The sequence below is a fragment of the Cydia pomonella genome, chromosome 26 (assembly GCF_033807575.1).
Source record: "Cydia pomonella isolate Wapato2018A chromosome 26, ilCydPomo1, whole genome shotgun sequence".
Lineage (NCBI taxonomy): Eukaryota > Metazoa > Arthropoda > Insecta > Lepidoptera > Tortricidae > Cydia > Cydia pomonella.
The window spans coordinates 3,532,455-3,553,839 of NC_084728.1; the positions used below are offsets into that span (position 1 = coordinate 3,532,455).

Below are 21,385 nucleotides of genomic sequence, written 5' to 3' on the forward strand. Positions count from 1 at the left end.
CTTGTATAAATTGCCGTCACAACTGTTGTCATTTATGTGAATCTACAATTTTTGTTGACGATCATATTTAATACTTAATGTAATTCAAATCAAAAAAAATATTTAATGTCAACAGACAGCATAATAAGCCACATTCTTCATCAAAACACAAATGTAATCCGCACAAGCATCGTCACCTACTTATTCTACATTAATACTAAAACAACTTCTAAATTCCGCAACGAATAATAAATAATAATGTAATTTTAGTCTTCCAAGGTCCCCTCTGGTGTTGCAGGTATCCATGGGCGACGGTAATCGCTTACCATTCGGTGATTCATCTGCTCGTATACCTCCTGTACCATAAAATAAGTTTTATGGCAGAAAAAAAAACTGTTGTTAAATTATAATAAAAAAAAAAAATTAAATAGTGTTTATTATAATTAAATCTACTATCAGTTTTTAAATTTAGTTTTTGTTAGAGTAGTACTGGTCTTAATTATTTGTTATTTTCTAATTAATTTCCAATTCGTTTAATTATTATTTCTGATTTTTAGACTGTAATTATATTTGACCATTTTTATTACATATGACAAAGCCGTCATTTAAATCAAAAATTACGGCAAGTCGTCGATCCTTGAACGTGAGGAGAAGAAAACTGCTAGTAAAATATAATTGTTATGTTTACCCTGATGAACTATTGCACATAATTAGACAGGATTTATTTTAACAGTGTTTAATGATTATGTTTTTAAAGCTTGTTACGTCCGGCCCTCATTACATGACCATAAAAATTTATAATCAACTTCCGAATTCCCTGAAAGACCTAAATAAACCTAAGTTGTTTAATGATAAATTAAAAATATTTCTGGCTAGTTTCTACAACTTAGATGAATTTTTTAGCGAAGACTATGATTAGGACAATACAAATCATTCATTATAGTAAATGATTAAAATGTACCTAGTTTAAGATAAGTAGATTTAAGTTATCTAAATTTAAGGCTTAAATTGCTATGCCCTTGCAGGGCGTCACATGTATACCTTCTAAAATGTACCACCTTTAACAATTTATGTACATGCAATAAATATTCATTCATTCATTCATGATTCATGGTTTTAAGTACTTGACTTAATACGACCGGGATATGCACCGTGATTACCTTTTGTCTTGTTTTCGATTTCCCGATAGTTCGACGCAGTTACATGCATTTTGTTCACGGGTAACTGAAGATAGCGGGTGGGTGTCAAAGTTCGGTAGTTGGGAGCACGCAAACATTACAAAATGTAATCTAGGATTAATTTTATAAAATAACGCAATGACATATTTATAAAAAAAAAAAACGATAACCAAATATGCTTGGTCGGCACAAGCTTATCACACATATTTTTGTTTTTTTACACACCGAAAAAATAATTTTTGACACATTTTCAACATATCTATTTCACAAAATGAGGTAATGAACCCCGCAACTGCTATTACTATCACACTAAACGTTATCAAATTTTACATAAGTATTAATAAACACTATTGATTAGACCAATTTTGAAATCGGTCATATAAAACTTGCATGTGCTTATTTTTATTATATAAATACGGAAAACATATAGGCGTGACGTTATTCGGTAAATATATTTATATTACTATAATGGCGTCAAAAGTTTCGCTTGCGTTTTGTGTACTAGCTGTTTGTTTAGCAACGGTGAGTGGGAAAAGTCAGTCAGTTAAAAAAAGAAAATAAATATAGGTACATTTGATTTCATTGAAATATAAACAAAATTTTTGACAACAATAATAAGATTATACACGGTGTAACACGAGGAACCCGAAAGATTTTATCCACGCACTTCTGAGGCCAAAAAAAAGAAAACATGTAATTTGATTAAAAAAAAAACTTTTTTTTTTTCAAGTTTTTTAATGTATTTGTACATAAAAAGTGAAAGTTATGGTAAAACTGGCACGGAAAATGAATGTTTACGATTTTTTTTTGTAAAACCTAGTTAAGGCAAATAAGGTTATTTGTCACTTTTTGACAGCTATCAATAAAGATATTTAGACTTCGCCCATCATGGCATCATCGCCATCAAAAAGGTGTTTTCCACTGAGAATAAGAAGTTTTGTTTTAATTGGTATTAACTCTGACACTAGACGAAATCCAGAAAAGTTTATATGACATTTTATTCTTTAAATGTGATCATTCGTCTCGGTTTCGTTTTATTTGTTTATCTGACATAATATAAAATAAAATAAAAACTTAAATAAAAAAATAATAAGTTGGTAATTAGGGGAAGGCGGGATAATTACGAACACCTAAGAGTTTTTAAATAAATCAACAACAAAATAATTTCTTCTGAATGGGGAAATTATCATACTTTAAACTACTACAATCAACAGTATGAATTTATCTTTATTTAATCAACTTTTATAACAAAAACAAAACCTTTTGTTCGTGTTTACCCAACACTGGTCGGGCAATCACGACAATTAAGATCGTTCAGAATTGACCCAGACTAGTCTAAAAATGAGATCATGCACGACAAATTAGTCAGGATTAAGCTTAAATTTTAAAAACGTACATATTGCCCAGAAAACTTTACAATGTTAGCCAAGTGAAGACGATTGGTCGACTGTACACTTTTTTATGGGTCTATTTTAAATAAACGTATAATGGAGATTTTTTTTATGGCGAATTAAAGTCAAATAGAGAATCACTTTTAATTTTAATTATAAACAAATAGCTAAACATTCTTTATTTTCACAAAGCATACTAACTTAACAAGTTAAAGAGTAAATTTTAGTTCTATATGGGACAATGCCGGACGTTCGTAACTGACACACTCAATTCGTTCGCCAACACCCACCAAGGTAATAAAACGAAAAAAATATATACATCATTTTAGTTTGTGTTTGACCCAGCCGTATGTAGTAAAATATAATTCTTGTAATTGAATCCTCAACTACTAATTATTTATGCAAATAAATGTCGTGTAAGAACTATTATTACTTTAAAAGTTACAATGTGTATGATTAATTTATGAGAAAATTGCGACGAAAGTAACCAAATATTTGAATTTAATTTTATCTTGAATCCTGTGTGCACCCGTAACGCTCCGCTAGTCGCTTGGCAGTAGTAATGGGGTTATTTCTAATATGGCGACGAGTGAAATCATGTTATCTCTTTTTAACATAGTGATACAGCTGCGTTCGCGATAACCTAGCGTTCGTGATTACCCGGCCTTCCCCTATATAAAACACATCATTGGCTACACCATCTGTTGTAGATAAAAATATGCCCCATTTCCATTGAAAATTATGCCGAATAAAAACACGTATTCACCGTATAAGCATTTTATTCGCAGAGTAACTCTAGAATTCTAGAACTTCATAGACAACAACTCCTAATTCAAATTTAAACATAGAACACTAGATTTGTGGAAGCTCTACCATAGACAACATAAATAAGATAATAACCATGTAATAACCTCAAACAATTCCGACAGTCACCTAGTACAAACGTGCTAAAAATGCTAGTGATGCTGGCGTGTTTAACAAAAAAATAATTAAGTATTAAATATTAAATAATAATACTCGTACAATTCATATGTTTATGTTTGATTAGCTGAGCTACTTGAGTCTTAGGATAAATGGAATTGCATCAAATTAAAAACTGAAAAAGTATTGTCAAAATCTTTCTTCTAAAACCTCATCGCATGTTCTAAAAATAAATTAATATAAAAACTAAACATAAAAACAAAAGTTAACAAATCTTGCAAAGTTTTGTTATGTTAATTTTCTTTGAAAGAACTTGGAAACAATTCTATCGCGGAAGTTAAGATGGCTAACTTTCAGGATTTTACGCAAATCTTCTTCTTAGACCCATGATATTGTCTCTTTACTTACAAATTAATTTTTGGGCCAATATTGGTTTTGCGGAAAATATATCTTTAGAAATAACAAATAAGGTAAGGAATTTTACGTAATGTAATGTAGATACACAAAATGACTTGAAACGGAAAACTCACAGTTTTTTGTACAAAAAAAGTCTATTTGCGCACAACCGCGTATATTTCATTAAATGACATAAATAATATTTTTACTCAACTAATGACACTTGATAGAAGGTTGAGATTATTGGAACCTAAATACAGAGTGTTTAATTAATCTAATTTTGGTAGTGAGATAATGAAAAACTGAGATAACTACTTTTGTAGCAATATCTAATGAAGGCTAGGTTTGATATACGGAAACCTGCACTCCTGGGTACAATCATTAAACCCCGTCGGTAAAAGAAAGAAAAAAAAGTTATAATGCGGAAATAATCGTAACAAGGAAGGATCGTCAAAGGCCTGAGGGATATCAAACTTTTCTACAGACAATACTTATTATATCTTTCACTAAAGTAAACTTTACTGCCAAATTTTTGTTTACTAAAACGGTATTTACCTGAAAATGAATGTCAGATCATTTATTTGAACGAAAGAAAGAAAGAAAGTACATTTATTTAACGCCAGAACATAGTAAAAAAGAAGGCATGTAGACAGAAAAAAAAACATTTTGACGCTAAAATAGGATCCCCATCCCCACTCAGCATAATGCCGCGGCAATCCGTGGCGTTGGTTTGATTTGCACAAATAAACCGTGTTTTTTTAATACCGTTAATTTTAGGGTATTGGTAAGTATGCTTAAGGAAACTAAATGGCATAGTTAATTTTCAAAAACTTTTTTTTTTGTAAAAAGTATTTTAATGTCGCATATAGCATTGTTGCAACACGGGCATTACATTTAATCCAACCAAACAATTGAAAACTGTGACATATCAATGTCATTTCGAACATGTATCGTCCGAGATAGTACGTACGTGTAGTAGCAAATGTATAAACTCGTACTAAACACTAATCAATTCGTAAACAGGCCCTAAGGCAAGTGTACATGCCCGTAAGGGCCTTATAAGATAAAAATAAATAATTAATTATCTCCGAAATGGAGTTAATTAGAATACCGATGTCTTTTAATTACCCCTTGAAATTAACGGAAATAAAAAAAACACGGTGTATACTTCTCTTTCATTAGGTAAGATAGATACCCTGATACAAAAATCAGGTCTGTGGTTTCTATGAATAAAGGATGACTCACTCACTCACGCTAGAACGGTTAGATTCCGGCCGGGGCGTATAACACTTCAGGTTTCTTTAGATCACCCGTCATAGAAAACGAAGTGTTAGAGCCTAAGCCCGGACCTAGACCTTTCTAGCATGACTGATGATGATCTAGTTAAGTTTAAGACTATGCTAGGTAATTAACAACATTACTGACAAAAGGCATATCTGGGTCTTTATTGACAGTTATATTTCTTTTCCAGGCCCCCGTTTCCGCCGTCACAGCATCAGCCCAACTTCCAGCAGTATACCCGTTAGTAAACATCCTCCTGCCCCTCCTAAACAACGTATATAACCTCCTCCTTTCCCTACTCTCCATCTTCGATACTTTACCTCCATCCATCAGCTGTCTAATCCCTGTCGATTTATCAGCGTTGGAGACGAGTCTGTTAAAATTGTATTCTCAAGCGCTCGCTATAGTTAACTTCTTGAGGAGTTTACCTGAATATGCTGCTGGGGCAAGTCCAAGTACTCCTCCATCAGGCGTTGTCAGCCTCCAGGGTCTGCTCACGACGCTGGTGTCAGCCATCACGAACGTCGCCGACGACGTGTTGGTGGGCATCGGCGGTGGTCTGCTGCCTGGCCTGCTGCAGCTGGTTCTGGCCACCGTACGCACCCTGCTTGAGCTGCTTGTTTAATGATGTCAGTGTTAATGGAACCTGCTATTTAAATACATGTTAAGGTCATTAATGTAGTTTTTATTTTCTTATAAGGAGCCTAAGGGCCTACGGCGAACCACGTCAGAGTTGCCTCCCTGTCATACTTACGTACGAATTTACAAGTGCGAACCTGACGTCATGAACTACTGGTATTGCAAGAAATAAAACTAAATTAGGTAATTAGGTAAGATTAATTTCTCTCAATATAAGTAGTTATGATATGTCCAGAACGAACATTTGGCGAGCTTAATGAAATTGATATAAATTTAGAAAGAATAACCTTAGGAGATTAGGGTCATTCTATTTTTTACTGCAGGTTTTTTGCCCCCAAAAGCAAGTACCTATTTGATTTTTATATTTGAAAATGATATATTTTTTAAATTGGATATCAATATAAAGCACATTTTAATGCCGCACTAACGATACGATGATATATATATTTATAAGTAACAAAGTTGGTACCTAATATAGTTGTATGTTTGCACACCCCAGGCTATAAATTCTAAAAATAAAAATAGTTAAGGGTCAAATATTACGGGCCTATTCTGTGCTTATCATGCTTTAGTAGCTTAAACCACATTATGAATATTAAAATTTCAAGATACTTTGAAATCGCAAAACCTGCAGTAAAAAGTAGACCTAATATCAAAAACTACTAGTTGTTAATGATCAGCATAACATAAGCATCCAACATCCTTTCAGGTTAACTCACGCAAGAGTGGGCTAGGCCCGGGCCGAGATGCCTAAAGGATGACTCACGTTAGATCGGGCTGGGCCCGGGCCGAGGCGTCCGACATTTCTATGACGGGTCATCGGTGATCACATGGTGCTTTCCATAAAAAACGTAGTGCCGCAGGCTCCGGCATGGCCCCCAACCGGTCTAGAATGTGTCATCCTTTACACTACGTTTTCTATGACCGGTGATCATCAGGACCCGTACATTTCATGCCGTTGACGGAAAAATTACTTCACGCTACATAGAGTATGATTCCAATTGGTATTTTCTTGGAGGATTTAACAACTGGAGACGCCTTTAAGAGCTTTACCCCTCTATCGAAAAGTTCGGCCAATGGTCATATGTATTGTACGGACTGACGTTTAGCTGACATGGATATTTGTACGTTACGTACAAATAGCCATACATTTGACGTGCCCCTCCCCCGCAAAAATCGGCAGACTGTTTTGTACAGAAAATTACAGTCAAGGCGTCTTCAGTTTTTCAATCCTCCAAGGGTATTTTCGTGATAATTAATCATTTGTCAACCTCTTTAGATAACTGATATAGATACTTGACAATCAGTACCGAGCCGACCCACGAGCCGTCCGTTTACTTCCGCGTTTCATAGTTCGGCTTGCGGTTCGGCTAGAAACGTCTAACTTTCACTGAAGTTTATTATATAATACATATTTTTGATTTTTAGCAGTATATTTTACGTAACAAGTATTTATTTTTCTGCGCGTCAATAGTTATCTAAATTTGTAGTGTTGTATAAAAACTCCCGGTATGTTAAATTACATCACTTTTGCGTCAACGGCATGAAATGTACGGGCCCTGGTGATCATAAATATTTCAGTAGAAAATGATCAGCCGACCGATCGTTCTAGCAATTAATTTTATTTAATTATATAAAAATGCGTAATGAGTTTTTTATTTATTACGAAAAGGTAAGCATTTGACCATAATCTCACCTGATCGAAAGTGCCGATGTAGTCTAGGATGGAACATGCTTACCTAAAAGAATTAAAGAAAAAAAAATCAAATTAAGTAAAGAAAGAATTAAAGAATTGGAATTTGTACATTTATCTGTAATGATCTTTCACCTATATTATCGGCACTGGTCTTATCTTTGAAGCCAACATGCTAGCAGTGGGCGAGTCATCTAGTACGCATTGGAACTCTGATCTGACATGAAATTATTACTATTGGTGTTTTCTCTCGCGGCGACGAAAGCTTCCGCGGCAGTTCTTGAAGAGCAACGCCCACGTCAAGACCGAAGCAGTAATGTCCCAACAGTTATGCCGCTCCAGTTGCCATCTGAATGTCTTCACTTACAAAGGTTATCTTTTCATTCTGTTTATGAGACTGGCACAGCGCTTTACGTCTAGATGGACTCTAGTTTTAGTATCAAAGCATCGGCTTGGGGACATTTTATGCCGACTTCTACGGCACGGCCGCAAACTAGCATGCATTGCCATCTGGGTAGTCTTTTATAAAGCTATAATCCTGTTATTAGGGTTCTGTAGTCAACTAGGAACCCTTATAGTTTCACCATTTCCGTCTGTCGGTCTGTCCGAGGCGGGTGCACTAAATTTTTTATATTTAATTTCATATATTATAGTTTGATACATTATTATTTTGAATACCGTAATAAATGGCGTATGGCGTATACGGTAGTTTTACCGTAATACCTAATTAACGGAATACATAATGTTATTATAGGTAGGTATAATGTTCATAAGGTATATTACTTCTTCTAATATACATTGCCATAATTATTACATACTCTAAAGCATATTATTTGTTCTAACAAGTGACATCACATAATTATTTGTGTGGCATAATGAGTGCATGACATAAATGGGTTGGGTGAGGTTAGAGCTGCGACTCCGCACAAACGAATAACTGGGTCAAAATTCTTTAAGTGATTTTGTCTCCAAAAAAAAGTGACGGAGTGTCGGAGCTTTTTGTATGAAATTTTGTTTTCTATTTCTCTCATATTCAATATAATCTACAGCTAGAAAGACATAAAATAGCACTAGACTTTTTTTTTGTTTGATAGATGGCACAAGCATGACAGAGAGGTCAGAAACAAGGCAACGAAAATAATTTTGACCCAATTACCTAGCAAAAGGAAAGTTAAACTAGGTTAGAACTTCGACCCTCTACCAAAAACCTACCAAAAATACTAAGAATACTAAGTTAAAATAGATGTCTGAGTAGATAAAAGCAAACCCCACTGTTATGTGAACAAGCAATTAAAACAGAATTAATAGTAAATATTACATCAAATTCTCAATACTGCTTAACAACACTAAGTTAATTATATAAATTAGGCATAATTTGTCATCAAGTTATTTATTTACCTTGATTCAGAATTATTTGAAACTGCTAAATCAATCACTAGATGCTATTTGGGTTACTAGTATGATAAATTAAATAATGAATAAATATAATTGAAAATAAAACCTTTTTATTAAAGTTAATAATCATATTTGTTCACCTTATCATCAACAACTAATAAATACAATCACTAATACTTTATAATTAACCAAGATATGATTGAATTAATTATTGACTAATTAATCCATAAATTTAATCATCAGGTGAGTACATAAACTTTCAATATTCCTGTGGCGACGATTAACTCAGTGCTGCAGCGCAAAGAAGAATGACAATACCTCAGCAAAAAAGTGGTTTAGGTAAGATTTGAACTGCGGCCCCGCAAAATCAAAATCCTTGAAAAAATAGGTTAGGTTGGGTTAGGTAGGATGATAATATATGGTGGCCTAGCGGCGCTGGTGGCCTAGCGGTAAGAGCGTGCGACTTGCAATCTGGTCGCGGGTTCAAACCCCGGCTCGTACAAATGAGTTTTTGGGAACTTATGACGAAATATCATTTGATATTTACTAGTCGCTTTTTGGTGAAGGAAAATATCGTGAGGAAACCGCACTAATCCCAATAAGGCCGACCGACCATACTAGTATTAATTTTATTTCCTTATAATGTGATCTGAGTTTACATACAGAACGGGAGATATCCGAATTCTTAGAATTATTATATTTATCTGCATTGACCGTTTACCTATATTATCGCCACTAGTCTTATCTCTTTTATGCAAACAAGTTAGCATTGAGCGAGTCATTCAGTTCGTATTGGAACTTTGTTCTGTCATGAAGTTATTATTATTGGTGTGTTCTATCGCGGCGGCGAAAGCTGCCGCAGCAGTTCTTGAAGACAACAATCCAACAAGCGAAGACCTCGGGGCTGCCTCGTACTTCAATGCATCAACTACTTTTACCAAGATAATAAAAACGGAAGATCTTAGGTCGCGTGACCCAATATACGCGACGCCTGCAGTCATGTTCATTGGTAAAGAAACTGGAGAGATTCTAAGATGTCTTCTGGCAGAACCAAATGAGTGTGAAGTTTTCCATGAAGCGAGTACTCAGGTCCATGCATTGCTTGTTTTTGGAGAGTACCTCTATGCGAGTTTTTCTTCTGGTGTTATTCTAAGATGCGATCTTTATGAGAAAAAATCGTGCATTAATTTTTATACTGGCAGTTCTGAGACGTTATCCTTGTCGGCTGAAGGGAGGTATCTATATGCCTCTCAATATAGTCCCTCTGGTATTTTACGATGTGATTTAAATCAACCAGATAGCTGCCGAATATTACAGAAAATGAAGGACAGCTATATGTGGGCGTTCAGCCACGTTGGAAAATATATATTCATCGGACAGGAAGATGGAAAAGTTTTACGCTGCTCATTGAAAGTGGACAATAGTTACATGAAAATGTACGATATGAATTCACGTGTATATGGTTTCGCTAATATGGAAAACAGTATTTACGCAATAACATTAAATGGTAATTTGTGGAATTGTTCCCTCAATGCTGATACTACTATTGATAGTTGCCAGTATGTGCCTTCAGATGTAGATACACCGAAAGACATTGTATCATTCAATGACCAGTTGTTCGTAGTTAATAAACAAGGCGTACATACTTGTAAATGGACCAATAATACCAGCTGCACTCTTTCGCGCAGCATGAGGGAGTTTCAAGCATAGCAATCGCTTATGAGACATACTACATGCAGAGTAGATACAAAGATGAGCAGACGACCTGCTCATGGCAGACTAACTACAGATGTCCTCCCTTCGTCTCTTACTACGAAACCCAGGAGCGAGACATGTTTGAAGTACACGTAAGAAATGGAAAGTTGTACAATTCTCAAGGTTTCCTTGTGGACACAAGATTTGCGAACGAAGGGCATTCAGGTCCTGCAGCAATATTTGCAATGGGTCCTGAAGGTAGAATTTTACTGTCCAATGTACATTTAAATCAGCTCATCCATACGTCTAGCTTTTTTGCGGGAAGCCCAATCGCTGGAGCAGGAGAGATGACGGTTGTTAATGGTGTGATAACAAAAATGGCGGCATGTGACGAACACTACCGGGCTGATGAGAATTTGAACAAGCAAGTGATTCAGTCGCTAAGGAAGCAAGGGTATTCGAGAGCTTTAGAATCACAGGAGTGCAGTGAAGTCGATAAAAACCAACCTGAAATAAACAACCAATAGACCAGTTTGATTGTTGCTGAATAAAGATGATCAAAATAATATAATGTTTATATTAGCTCAACGCAACCCAAACACGGATTCCCCCGTAGTACTTATTGGCTAGGTTTTTTTTGTAATAATATTTAACAAATTAATTTTTTGTGAGGGTCAATTAATAAGCTATAAATAATAATAATAATAATATAAAAAAGTAATAAGCTTAAGCTGGCAAGGGCATTTATTCATGTGATGAACATTCCTGATTCCTGAGCCATGAGTGTTTTCTATGTATTTAAGTATTTATACTATTATATATCGTTGTCAAAGTACCAGCCAACACACAACCACCAAGTAACAAAACAACCACCAGCCTTATGTGGGACTTAGTCAATTTGTGTAATAATGTCCTATAATATTTATTTATTATTATTTATTAATTTTTGTAATAATGTCCTATAATATTTATTTATTTATTTAATGTAAAAGTCAGAGGACGTTCGCCCCCGCATTACTTCCCCGTTTAATCCGTCAGTCATTTTATCAAGAAAATTAACCGACACACCGACAGCACTCGCATCAAGACAGAAGCAGTAATGTCGCAATAGTAATGCAGCTCCAGTTGCCATCTGAACGTCACCTTTACTTACAAGGGATAAACTTTTCATTCTGTTTACGAGACTGGCACAGCGCATTTTTACGTCCAGATGGACTCTAGTTTTAGTATCAAAGCAGCTTGGGGACATTTTATGCCTAGTTTTACGGCATGGCAGACTAGCATACATGCCATCTGGGTAGTGTTTTATAAACCTAAAATCCTGTTTATATTATATTGGTACACATACGACGACGTGTGTTTTGACGACCGGTCTGGCCTAGTGGATAATGAGCCTGCCTATGAAGCCGATGGTCCTGGGTTTGAATCGCGGTAGCCATTTATTTGTGTGATGAGCACAGATATTCCTGAGTTCCTGAGTCATGGATGTTCTCTATGTATTTAAGTATTTTTATATTATATATATCCCACCCTCGGTACAATTTTAGTCGTATTTAAAGCTCCTAATACCTTGATACTGGCGAAATAGTCCCACTGGACTCAAGCCATAACTTTAAAAGAATGAATAAACAGCTACCACGAGCCTGACACTAACATATTATTCGCTGTTTGCGTAACTTACTCTTGCTCGCATTAATATGCCAGTACGATTCCTATGGAAAGTAAGTTACGCATATGCTAGCGAATATGTGAGAGGTAAGTCTCAGGCTCGCGGTCGCCGCACTGAAAAAAGAAAGATTTACTCTTACCTACCTAAGGCGAAGTTATTACCCACATTACTCACATTTTCTAAAAGCGTACTTACATCCGTTGGCACTTTATGAAAAAGACGGAAACTGAGGATATATGGGTACTTCCGGCGGCGTGTGACGCCAGCAGATAAGGGCGACGTTATATTGGTGAACTTCCGCTTGCGACTATAGATCGTCTAAGATCTGCACGGACTTTGATAGAACAAAGTATGGAAGTGCGGTCATTACCAAATTAAAATGGAGTTGAACGGGACATGTTGCTAGGCAGAGTGGTAGCAGGTGGACTAAAATGTTAACGGAATGATGGCCGCTTTCGGATGAAAGAAGCCCCTGGCGTCTGTTGGCTCGTTGGGTGGACGACATTCGGAAGATCGACGTGCGGGTCACTTCTGGATGAGATTAGCTCAGGACCAGGATAAGTGGCGTACTGGAAGAGAGGCCCATGCTCAGCAGTGGGCGATAAAGGGCTGATATGATAATGATGATAATGGAAGTGGCACCATTAAACATACTATTATTTTCATCCTTTCCATCTTCACCATTTTTATGGCTAGCAGTCCTCAACCATATATATAAATACATACAGGATGGGCAAATAAGAGTGATACACTTTGTTTTAAAATTTTAATTCATAAATATATTATTCAGGGTTGGCAATTGTATTGTAGTATACCTATATTTTTAATGATTCTGACACTTAGAGACCTTTACATCTCTAAGTAAATTTAAGTTAATTTAAGCTAGTAATTTTGTGTAGCTATACCGTATTTTATATATAACATACAAGCACAAACTGTTGTGTCTCACAGCTACATGTTATTATTATTTAAATATTAATATACTCCGTTAGCTTGAACATGTCACACTCGCTTAAAAGTCTTTGCTTACGGTGGCGTCGTTGATCGGGTCGCCACTTTCCCGAATGAAGGTTGAGGGAGGCGATGGCTGAGATACGCGTCATACTCGTAAACGGGTGCTGTTTGTGGAGACTGGTCTGTTTAAACTAACTTTATTTTTTAGTATAATTACAGTGAGACACCTCATTCGGTTCTCGTTATGTTTCTTTTAACATAATGAATGTTTTAATTATACGGAATTTTGACTCTTAGAGACTCTATACATCTCTAAGGATAATTTGATAAAAGTCATTTAGAGATATTTTAGATTTTTTTTTTATCTGTTTGTTTTTATTTTATTATTATTATTTTAGTTATTTTTTGTTATTGTATTTTATACTTAATTGTTGATGTGCTTGTTTTTGCTTGTATTCCATGTTGACGTGTAAAAGTGCCCTTGTGGCCTAATTGCTGAGTAAGTGTTGAAGTTCAAGTTCAACTCAACATTTATTCAGCAAATATACGGAAGATAATTTCTGCCAAATGTTTACCTGTAGCAGCAAGCAATTTTTTCTTAAACGTTTGTGTTGTTTAAAACACGTTGTTTGTTCGATAATTTCGAGAAACATTGACAGTGATTTGCACCCAAATTCCCCAAATTTTGCAGCTCCTGACTTATAGACTAGTATTTTTATACAATTTTGATGTTTGACGATCTTTTTGTGAAATTCTTATTATTAAGTTTACCATATCTATAATAGTACAATGTTTTTTTAGAACAATAATAACTGCATCAATAAATTGCTCTGATATTTAGATTAAGATGATATTTGTAAAATTTGACGATTTAAAAGTGCTTGTTGCTAGACCTATTTGAATAAAGAATATTTTGACTTTGACTTTGACTTTGACTATATGTGGGACTATCTAAAATTACAAACTGATGAAGTTAAAACAGTTAAAACCGACCATCCAACACAAATTTACTAAGATAACGCCGAAACAAACACTGCGAAAATATGCATAGGTAACGTTGCCGTTGACTCACATTTGCCTGCTGTTCGTGGTGGACATATGTCTGACATTATTATTCCGCATATATTTGCCAACCCTGAATAATATATTTTTAAAACAATACTTAATAATCTTTGAACTTAATATAGTTAAAATTTAAAAAACAAAATGTATACTTCTCTGTCCAACCTGTATGACAAATAAATATTTTTGGAGGTTGCCTTTTCCTTGCCTCGCACAGCTAAACTATGGAATGTATTGTCGCCTGCGGTATTTCCAGGTCAATATGATAAATAAACCTTAAAGAAACCCTGTCTTAAACGCTGGCAACACACTTCAACTCCCTTCTGGTGTTGCACGACTTGCACGTGTCATTTATCAGCTAGTTTGCATCTTATGTCATAAAAAAATTAAAGTTATAGTGCCAACCATGTTTTACAAACGATGTAAACAAGAAAAAAGAAGAAACAGCGCCTCATAAGACTCAGTGTGGTGCCGCCCAAGGCTCGGAACCGGTTTGAAAAAATACCGGTAAATACCGGTTTATTTCGGTTTTCCTCCGAACTTTTATAAGAACGCGAACGTTTTAGGAACTTTATTGTAACCTAAAAAACCGGTTTATTCGACGAGCGACGAAACTGACGGCAGGCCTGGTTATGCCATGTTGACATAGACACCGACATAGAAAGAAACCAGTTTTTATTGCACTAAACTGGTTAATTTGACAAGAACTGTTCTCATAAAAACCGGTTTAAAAATAACGGTTTTTCGAGCGAAACCGAAATTAAAAGCGTTTGCTTTTTTTTTAATCGAACGGGTATAACCCCGAGATGATCCCGTTGGCACCAAGTCGGGGTCTGATGACGGGATCTTGGAGAAATCGAGGGAACTCTTCAAATGTTATAGGTACATGTATGGCGCTTTTGGTAATATTTGAAGTCGGTTTTATTTTTTGTTCAAAAGTTTTATTTTATACCACATCGGTAGCAAACATGCATACGGCCCGCCTGATGGTAAGCAGTCAGCGTAGCCTATGGACGCCTGCAACTCCAGAGGTAGGAGGTGGTTATATAATATTTACATCAATAAATTGCTCTGATAATTAGCCTAAGATAATTATATGTAATACTGTCTGTCCTGTACTACAACTTGTATAAACTACATTTTTGTTATTATAAATTCGAAGTAGTGTAAATGAAAGTTAGACGAAATCAATTTTCTGAAATTACTTCAAAACAAGTGACTATTTCTCTGATAATCGACTTAATTTCAACGTAATTTTGATACTTAAACAATCTAAAACATTTACTGAAACTGTTCTTATGCATAATTTTGTATAATTTACCACTATAATTTTTGATGATTTTTTTGAAAACTGTCCCTTCTCGTCGCATATTACCGGGGACGCACGCTTGCGACCTCATTATTAAAAGGCAAGATGAGGAAACGTGCTAATAGAAACCAATACTTGTTATTTAGATATTACGTAACAAAAGGTGTTTTCAACGATTAAATCTATAAATTTTACATTTTTGCTCTAAAATCGTTACCGAGCTCTAATACTAGTTGTATTGCGACTATAAATCGCATCCCCGTCGCACCCCACACCGCCCACTGAAAACCCACCCCTATGCGCGGCGCAGACCTCCCAATATAGATCCAGTTCACCGTCAGACCCGCTTCAGGCCACACCATGTATCGGTAAGTACAATACACCGTGTATACAATCTGTACGATTTATTCGCCTTAACCTCCCCAGCCATAGACGTAAAAAATCATTTGCCAGTGAAATTTCGACCTATAATGGATTTTTTTTTTATTAATCAAAACAAAACAAATGCAGCTCTGTTCCAATAAAATACTATTTAAATTTTATAGAACTTATTAAGTACTATATGTAGGATCTTCCTTAGGAGGTTATTTATTGTTTTTCAGCTTCATTCGATTTATTAGTCTTTAAAAAAACAGGTTAGAAATAATGATGAAAATGAAGTAGTTGATGAAATCGAGTTGTAGAAATGATTTGTTATTTCTAAATGACCATTGGATTATAAATTTATACATTCAATTTATTTGACTTTTTAATCTTTAAATATTTAAAACTCTATTGGATGGGCATTTCGAATTTTATCAGTTATATGTGGTAAAAACGTGTTGTGGGAATAATGCGTCAAAAAAATGATTTGTCATTTCTTAAAGGACAGTTCGTTTATATAATGACATTGAAAAAAGTGCTTAGAGTCCGTCTAAGTTGACTTTGCAGCGATTTTAATAGAACAAAGTAAAAGTGTTATTATAAAGATTATTTGTGCTTTTTTTAAACAAAAGGGTACTTATTGTTAGTTGTCAATAAGCCCCTATTTCCATATAGCTTCAATTTGAAATCAACTTTATCGATAACCGACAATGGCGTTTTGGTTAAAAACATCACATTTTTCATTAAAAAATGACATTAATGATGACAATGCCCCAATTTGTCATTAAAGAAAAAATCAGTTTAAAAGGCCTTATCCATTTACATTTCGACTTTTGTCAGATTTAATGCATTGTCAAAACGTGTTGTGAAAATATAAAATATTGCGCCGGTAAAATGATTTGTCATTTCAAAATGACAACTTTCGTTAGTAGATTTTTTCTAATCTTCTAAGGGTGCATCAAATAATGATTAGAATTGCATATTTACAGAACCTCTTTACGCATAGTTTTATTTTAATTTTAAAGTATCATTATATTGTATTATTTGAAACTTATTTTTAATCTAACTACTCCCGCCATTTCACTGTCATAAATTATTTCGTGCAAGACGACCCGGAGCCCGCCTTAAACCACAGATAACGACGTTGATTTTTTTAACAATGGTTTTAGAAGACAGGTGAATCAATTTTAAATATCTAGAATTTTAAATATTTTAGCATAGATAGTGTTTTATGGAATTAATAAATAGGCATCGGAGTTTTCATCGCACGGTAAGACTAATAACGAGCTATGGAGTCGACATTAGCAATAAAATTCAACTCATCTATTTAATAAGTGTTTTTAATTTTATAACCAAGAACGAGTACTTTGACGAGTTATATACTATACTTTAATTTTGTCTTTGAATATATAAATATTACAAATAAGAACAATTACCATTTATTGCATTGATTATATTACGAAATTTCATTTAAAAATAATATTATGTATATTAAAAGAGGTAAAAATAATGTGAATGTAAATTAATCAATACATAAAAATGGTCATTATTTTTTTATTAGTAATATTTATATCCTGAACGACAAAATTAAAGGATCCTTTACAAACATTCATGTCCTTGTAAAATTAAAATCACTAATTAAATAGATGAATGAGTATGAGTATGAATATGAGTTGAATTTTATTGCTAATGTCGACTCCATAGCTCGCTATTAGTCTTACCGTGCGATGAAAACTCCGATGCCTATTGATAAAAGTAAAAATAACGGAGAAACAGTTCTGCACTGCAAGTATGGACATTTTTATTAGAAAGATACCCCTCTTTTGTAATATTAATTTTGATTTTATTAAATTGACGACCTTAAAGATTATTTAGATATTGAAAGAGAACGCAGGGCGCTGGCGGTGAGGAGTAACATGTTGGCCCGCAGGTTTGCTCGTTGCTCGAATCAAGCCAAAATCACGCTATTCAAAGCGTTCTGTCAGAGCTTCTATACGAGCAGCCTGTGGTTCAACTGCACTCAGAAGTCGCTCAGTGCCCTGAGGGTTCAATATAATAGCGGCTTTCGGGCGTTGTTGAAGCTGCCCCGCTTCTGTAGTGCTTCAAAAATGTTTGCGGAGGCGCGTACAGACGGTTTTCACGCCATCATACGCAAAAGAACTGCCTCGCTAGTGAATAGGATGCGGAGCAGCTCTAACGGCATCCTGAAAATGTTTGTAGGAAAGCCTGATTCTCCCATGCACAAACATATTAATAAATTAATGATCATGGGTAGTTTAATTGCGTGAATTTTAATTTTGAATTTCAATTTCGCTCATTTGGGATGTCACTTGTGTGGATACTCTGGCGCCGTCCCATTTGGCCTCTACTTCATCACGGCCTGGCGGTGCGGCGGCAGCAGCTGAAGCTCTAAAGCGCCGCAAATATGCGGGTCTATCAAGCGACCACATATTTGCGGCGTTTGCAGTTGAGACTTTGGGACCTTGGTGTCAGGATGCCCATAGGTTATTTAATGAAATAAAAAAGATGCTCCTCGACACCACTCGAGACCCTAGGGCTGGCTCATTTCATGGCCAAAGAATCGGCATTGCGATTCAACGGGGGAATGTAGCCAGCATTATGGGCACCCTTCCGCAGGGAACAGACTTGGGGGACTTTTTTTGTTAGTTTTAAGTTAGTTTTTATTTATTATATAAGTCATTCTTTTTTTAGTTTCTGTATCTATTAATTACTATTTAAATAAAGACTGTTATTTAAACATTTATATCTAAAAAAAATCAATTTAATTTAGTTATTTTATTGTGAATTTTAAGTTAATTTATTTATAATATGTGAATTTCAATTTAATTAATTAATTTATTTTTAAATATTAACAATAGATTTTAAGTCACTATGTACCTAACCCCAATGGATCCTAGTTATCTAAATAAAGAAATTGATTATTATTATTAAATATAAATACTTTTGAGATGTTGGGGAAGTAGAAATATCTACTTTTTTCTCCCTTTTTATGTTAATAACTTTTGATATATTGTGTGTGCCAATAAACGCTTCAAATACATTTTTCTAGACATCATTACGAATCTAATGGGTGAATGAAAGGTATAACACGTATTTTAAGGAGTAGTATCTCAATTTTTCACAGTTTGTCGAGTAGACTAGCCCGCGTAATTATAATTTTTTATTCTTCGTTTCTATCAATCTTTTGTTTCGTGCTATAATCATAAATTAAAGGCAGGCGTCCGGATTTCTTTCCCATGGTACAAAAAAAAAAAAAAAACAGAAGCTCCGTTCCCGCCGTTCTTGAAAATACATACCTAAACTTGCCCGACTCACTAGGGTTGCTTCTGTATTAATTTCGAATTTTAAAAAGGAGTAGGTAGTAATGTAAGTTTACAGACATACATACATCGATTCGTTTATACATACATCTTATCATGTTTACATTCCTTAGAGAATGCATTTTGATGTACATGACAGTAGGTACCTACGTAGCTCTGCCCGAGAGTGCCCGAGAACGCCTGTAAATGTAACGGCTGTGTGCGTGCGGCAAAAATGGCACTTTGTACTGAGCGGACTCTCTGCTCCGGCGCGCGCCGCCGCTATTTACTTTGTGCCATAGTCCATCGCTTTCACCCAATGACCCAGTTCATTTTACATTCCATGAACTCTCAATAGTCCTTACACCCAGGCGGGTGACGCCTCTGCATGCGTCATGCGTCTCATGACACAGGCAAGAGCAGCATGCGCTCGGTATACCCCTGACTCCCACTAAAGTGTCAAAAGGGCATCTACGTGTTGGTTTCGGCTCTGCACAGGCCTCCCACATGTCCGGAACACCATTGTTCCGTGATAGATAAAAAAAGTCTTAAATATTGAAATTTAAAATATTAAAATCCGTAGGTGACTTAAAGTTTTTAGAGGTATGTACATACTCAAAGAATCACAAAAAAACGCTAAACGAACTACAGTCAGGTGTATTAAAAAAAACGGTCAAGTGCAAGTTCGTTTTACTCGCGCACCGAGGGTTCCGTACGAACTTTGAACGTTATCAGAAATTATGCAAAATTTTACCCTATCACTTTGAAGTAAAGGTAAAAACATGTGGGAAATATATTCCAAGGTTTTGTATTAAATGTGTGCTTACATTTCAGGCTTTATAACCTATAAAAATGTTCAATTCAGAAAAGTAAAAGGAAAATAAATTAATCTAAAAATGAGTTTCTTAATAAGATTTTCTTAGATCCTGATTTTAATGGTTCAAGATTTCGTTACTCAATTCCTTCAATATTTATTTTTTTCCTTAAGGAAAATATTAATATTTGTATCGGAAGTATCTAAGAATAAGAAAACCGATTCGCATTTAATAGCGTGTTATGACTCCTCTACACGATGGGCCATCTTACTGGCCCACTAATATGGACTAGCGTGCAGAGAGGGTAATGTCGGATGGCTTATGGCGCGGCGGGATGGCGATGGGATGGCCACGGCGTCGGTTTTTCGTCCGCGTCGAGGGTAGTGGGCCAGCGATGGTGTGTACGCATCTACACGTGGCCCATTCCATAGCGCGTGCTCTCAACCATCGCATGGCCATCTCGCTGGACCAGCGCTGGGCCATCGTGTAGAGGAGCCATAATCATCGCATAGCCAACTTGCTGGTCCAGCGCTGGGCCATCGTGTGGAGGAATAACCATCACATGGCCATCTCACTGGTCCAGCGCTGGGCCATCGTGTAAAGGAGCCATAACCATCGCATAGCCATCTCGCTGGTCCAGTGCTAGGCAATCGTGTAGAGGAATAGCCATCGCATGGCAATCTCGCTGGTCCAGCGCTGGGCCATCGTGTAGAGGAATAACCATTGCATAGCCATCTTGCTGGTCCAGCGCTGGACCATCGTGTAGAGAAGTTATTACAGCTTTGGACTGGTTGATAGGATATTGACGATCGCCTTAGTTATTCGCGCTCATCTCCCTCATGACGTTCACTTTATTTCGCATGAATCTAATCATGTTTATCTAATATAATCTAATCATGCACCAATCAGCGTGAGTAATCTTCAAGGTCGTATCGAAACCATAACTAGTTCTCCAATCAGTACCCCTAGTGTAACTAAATTCGATTTCCAAACGTGACGTACGCGTTTGCGTTTAGTCTCATTTTGTATTGGATTTCGAAAGAGCGCGCCAAGCGGGACGTTTTGGAAACTCAAAATCCTATACAAAATGAGACTTAACGCAAACGCGTTCGTCACGTTATGATGTCGATCAAAGTTACACTAGGGGTACTGAATTGGGTTCAAGATTTAATTTTATTACATTAAAGTTTAGAAATACGAGTAAATTAAGTAATAACTTTGAGGGCCGCGATACCTTTATAAATATTATTCTGAAAAATAACTCTGAAACTGATTTAAACATATTTTAATGAGATGCCAATATTCGGTATTCGGCCTGTTCGGCC

General features: G+C 35.6%; 2 protein-coding genes and 1 long non-coding RNA gene across 4 annotated transcripts in view; 2 read left to right on the forward strand and 1 right to left on the reverse strand.

The window, feature by feature from the left end:
- LOC133532041 (uncharacterized) overlaps positions 1 to 21,385 on the reverse strand; it is a 331,954-nt gene that overhangs the window by 145,225 nt on the left and 165,344 nt on the right. The gene's annotated exons all lie outside the window — the stretch shown is intronic.
- On the forward strand, positions 1,534 to 5,823 carry LOC133532095 (uncharacterized). Its single transcript, XM_061870590.1, has 2 exons — positions 1,534 to 1,679; positions 5,337 to 5,823. Exons 1-2 carry the CDS (start codon positions 1,548 to 1,550, stop codon positions 5,769 to 5,771), a joined length of 567 nt encoding a protein of 188 aa, XP_061726574.1. The 5' UTR covers positions 1,534 to 1,547; the 3' UTR covers positions 5,772 to 5,823.
- The window catches only part of LOC133532017 (ITG-like peptide), a 74,318-nt gene continuing 68,805 nt past the window's right edge, over positions 15,873 to 21,385 (forward strand). The window contains exon 1 of the mRNA XM_061870503.1: positions 15,873 to 15,930. Within this exon, the coding sequence (XP_061726487.1) occupies positions 15,923 to 15,930 (8 nt within the window). The 5' untranslated portion in view covers positions 15,873 to 15,922. The remainder of the gene's footprint in view (positions 15,931 to 21,385) is intronic.

Coding starts and splice junctions, on each gene's coding strand:
- LOC133532095 (XM_061870590.1), top strand. CDS start 1,548: ATGTGCTTATTTTTATTATATAAATACGGAAAACATATAGGCGTGACG. Junction 1,680..5,336: donor TAGCTGTTTGTTTAGCAACG/GTGAGTGGGAAA, acceptor TTTCTTTTCCAG/GCCCCCGTTTCCGCCGTCAC.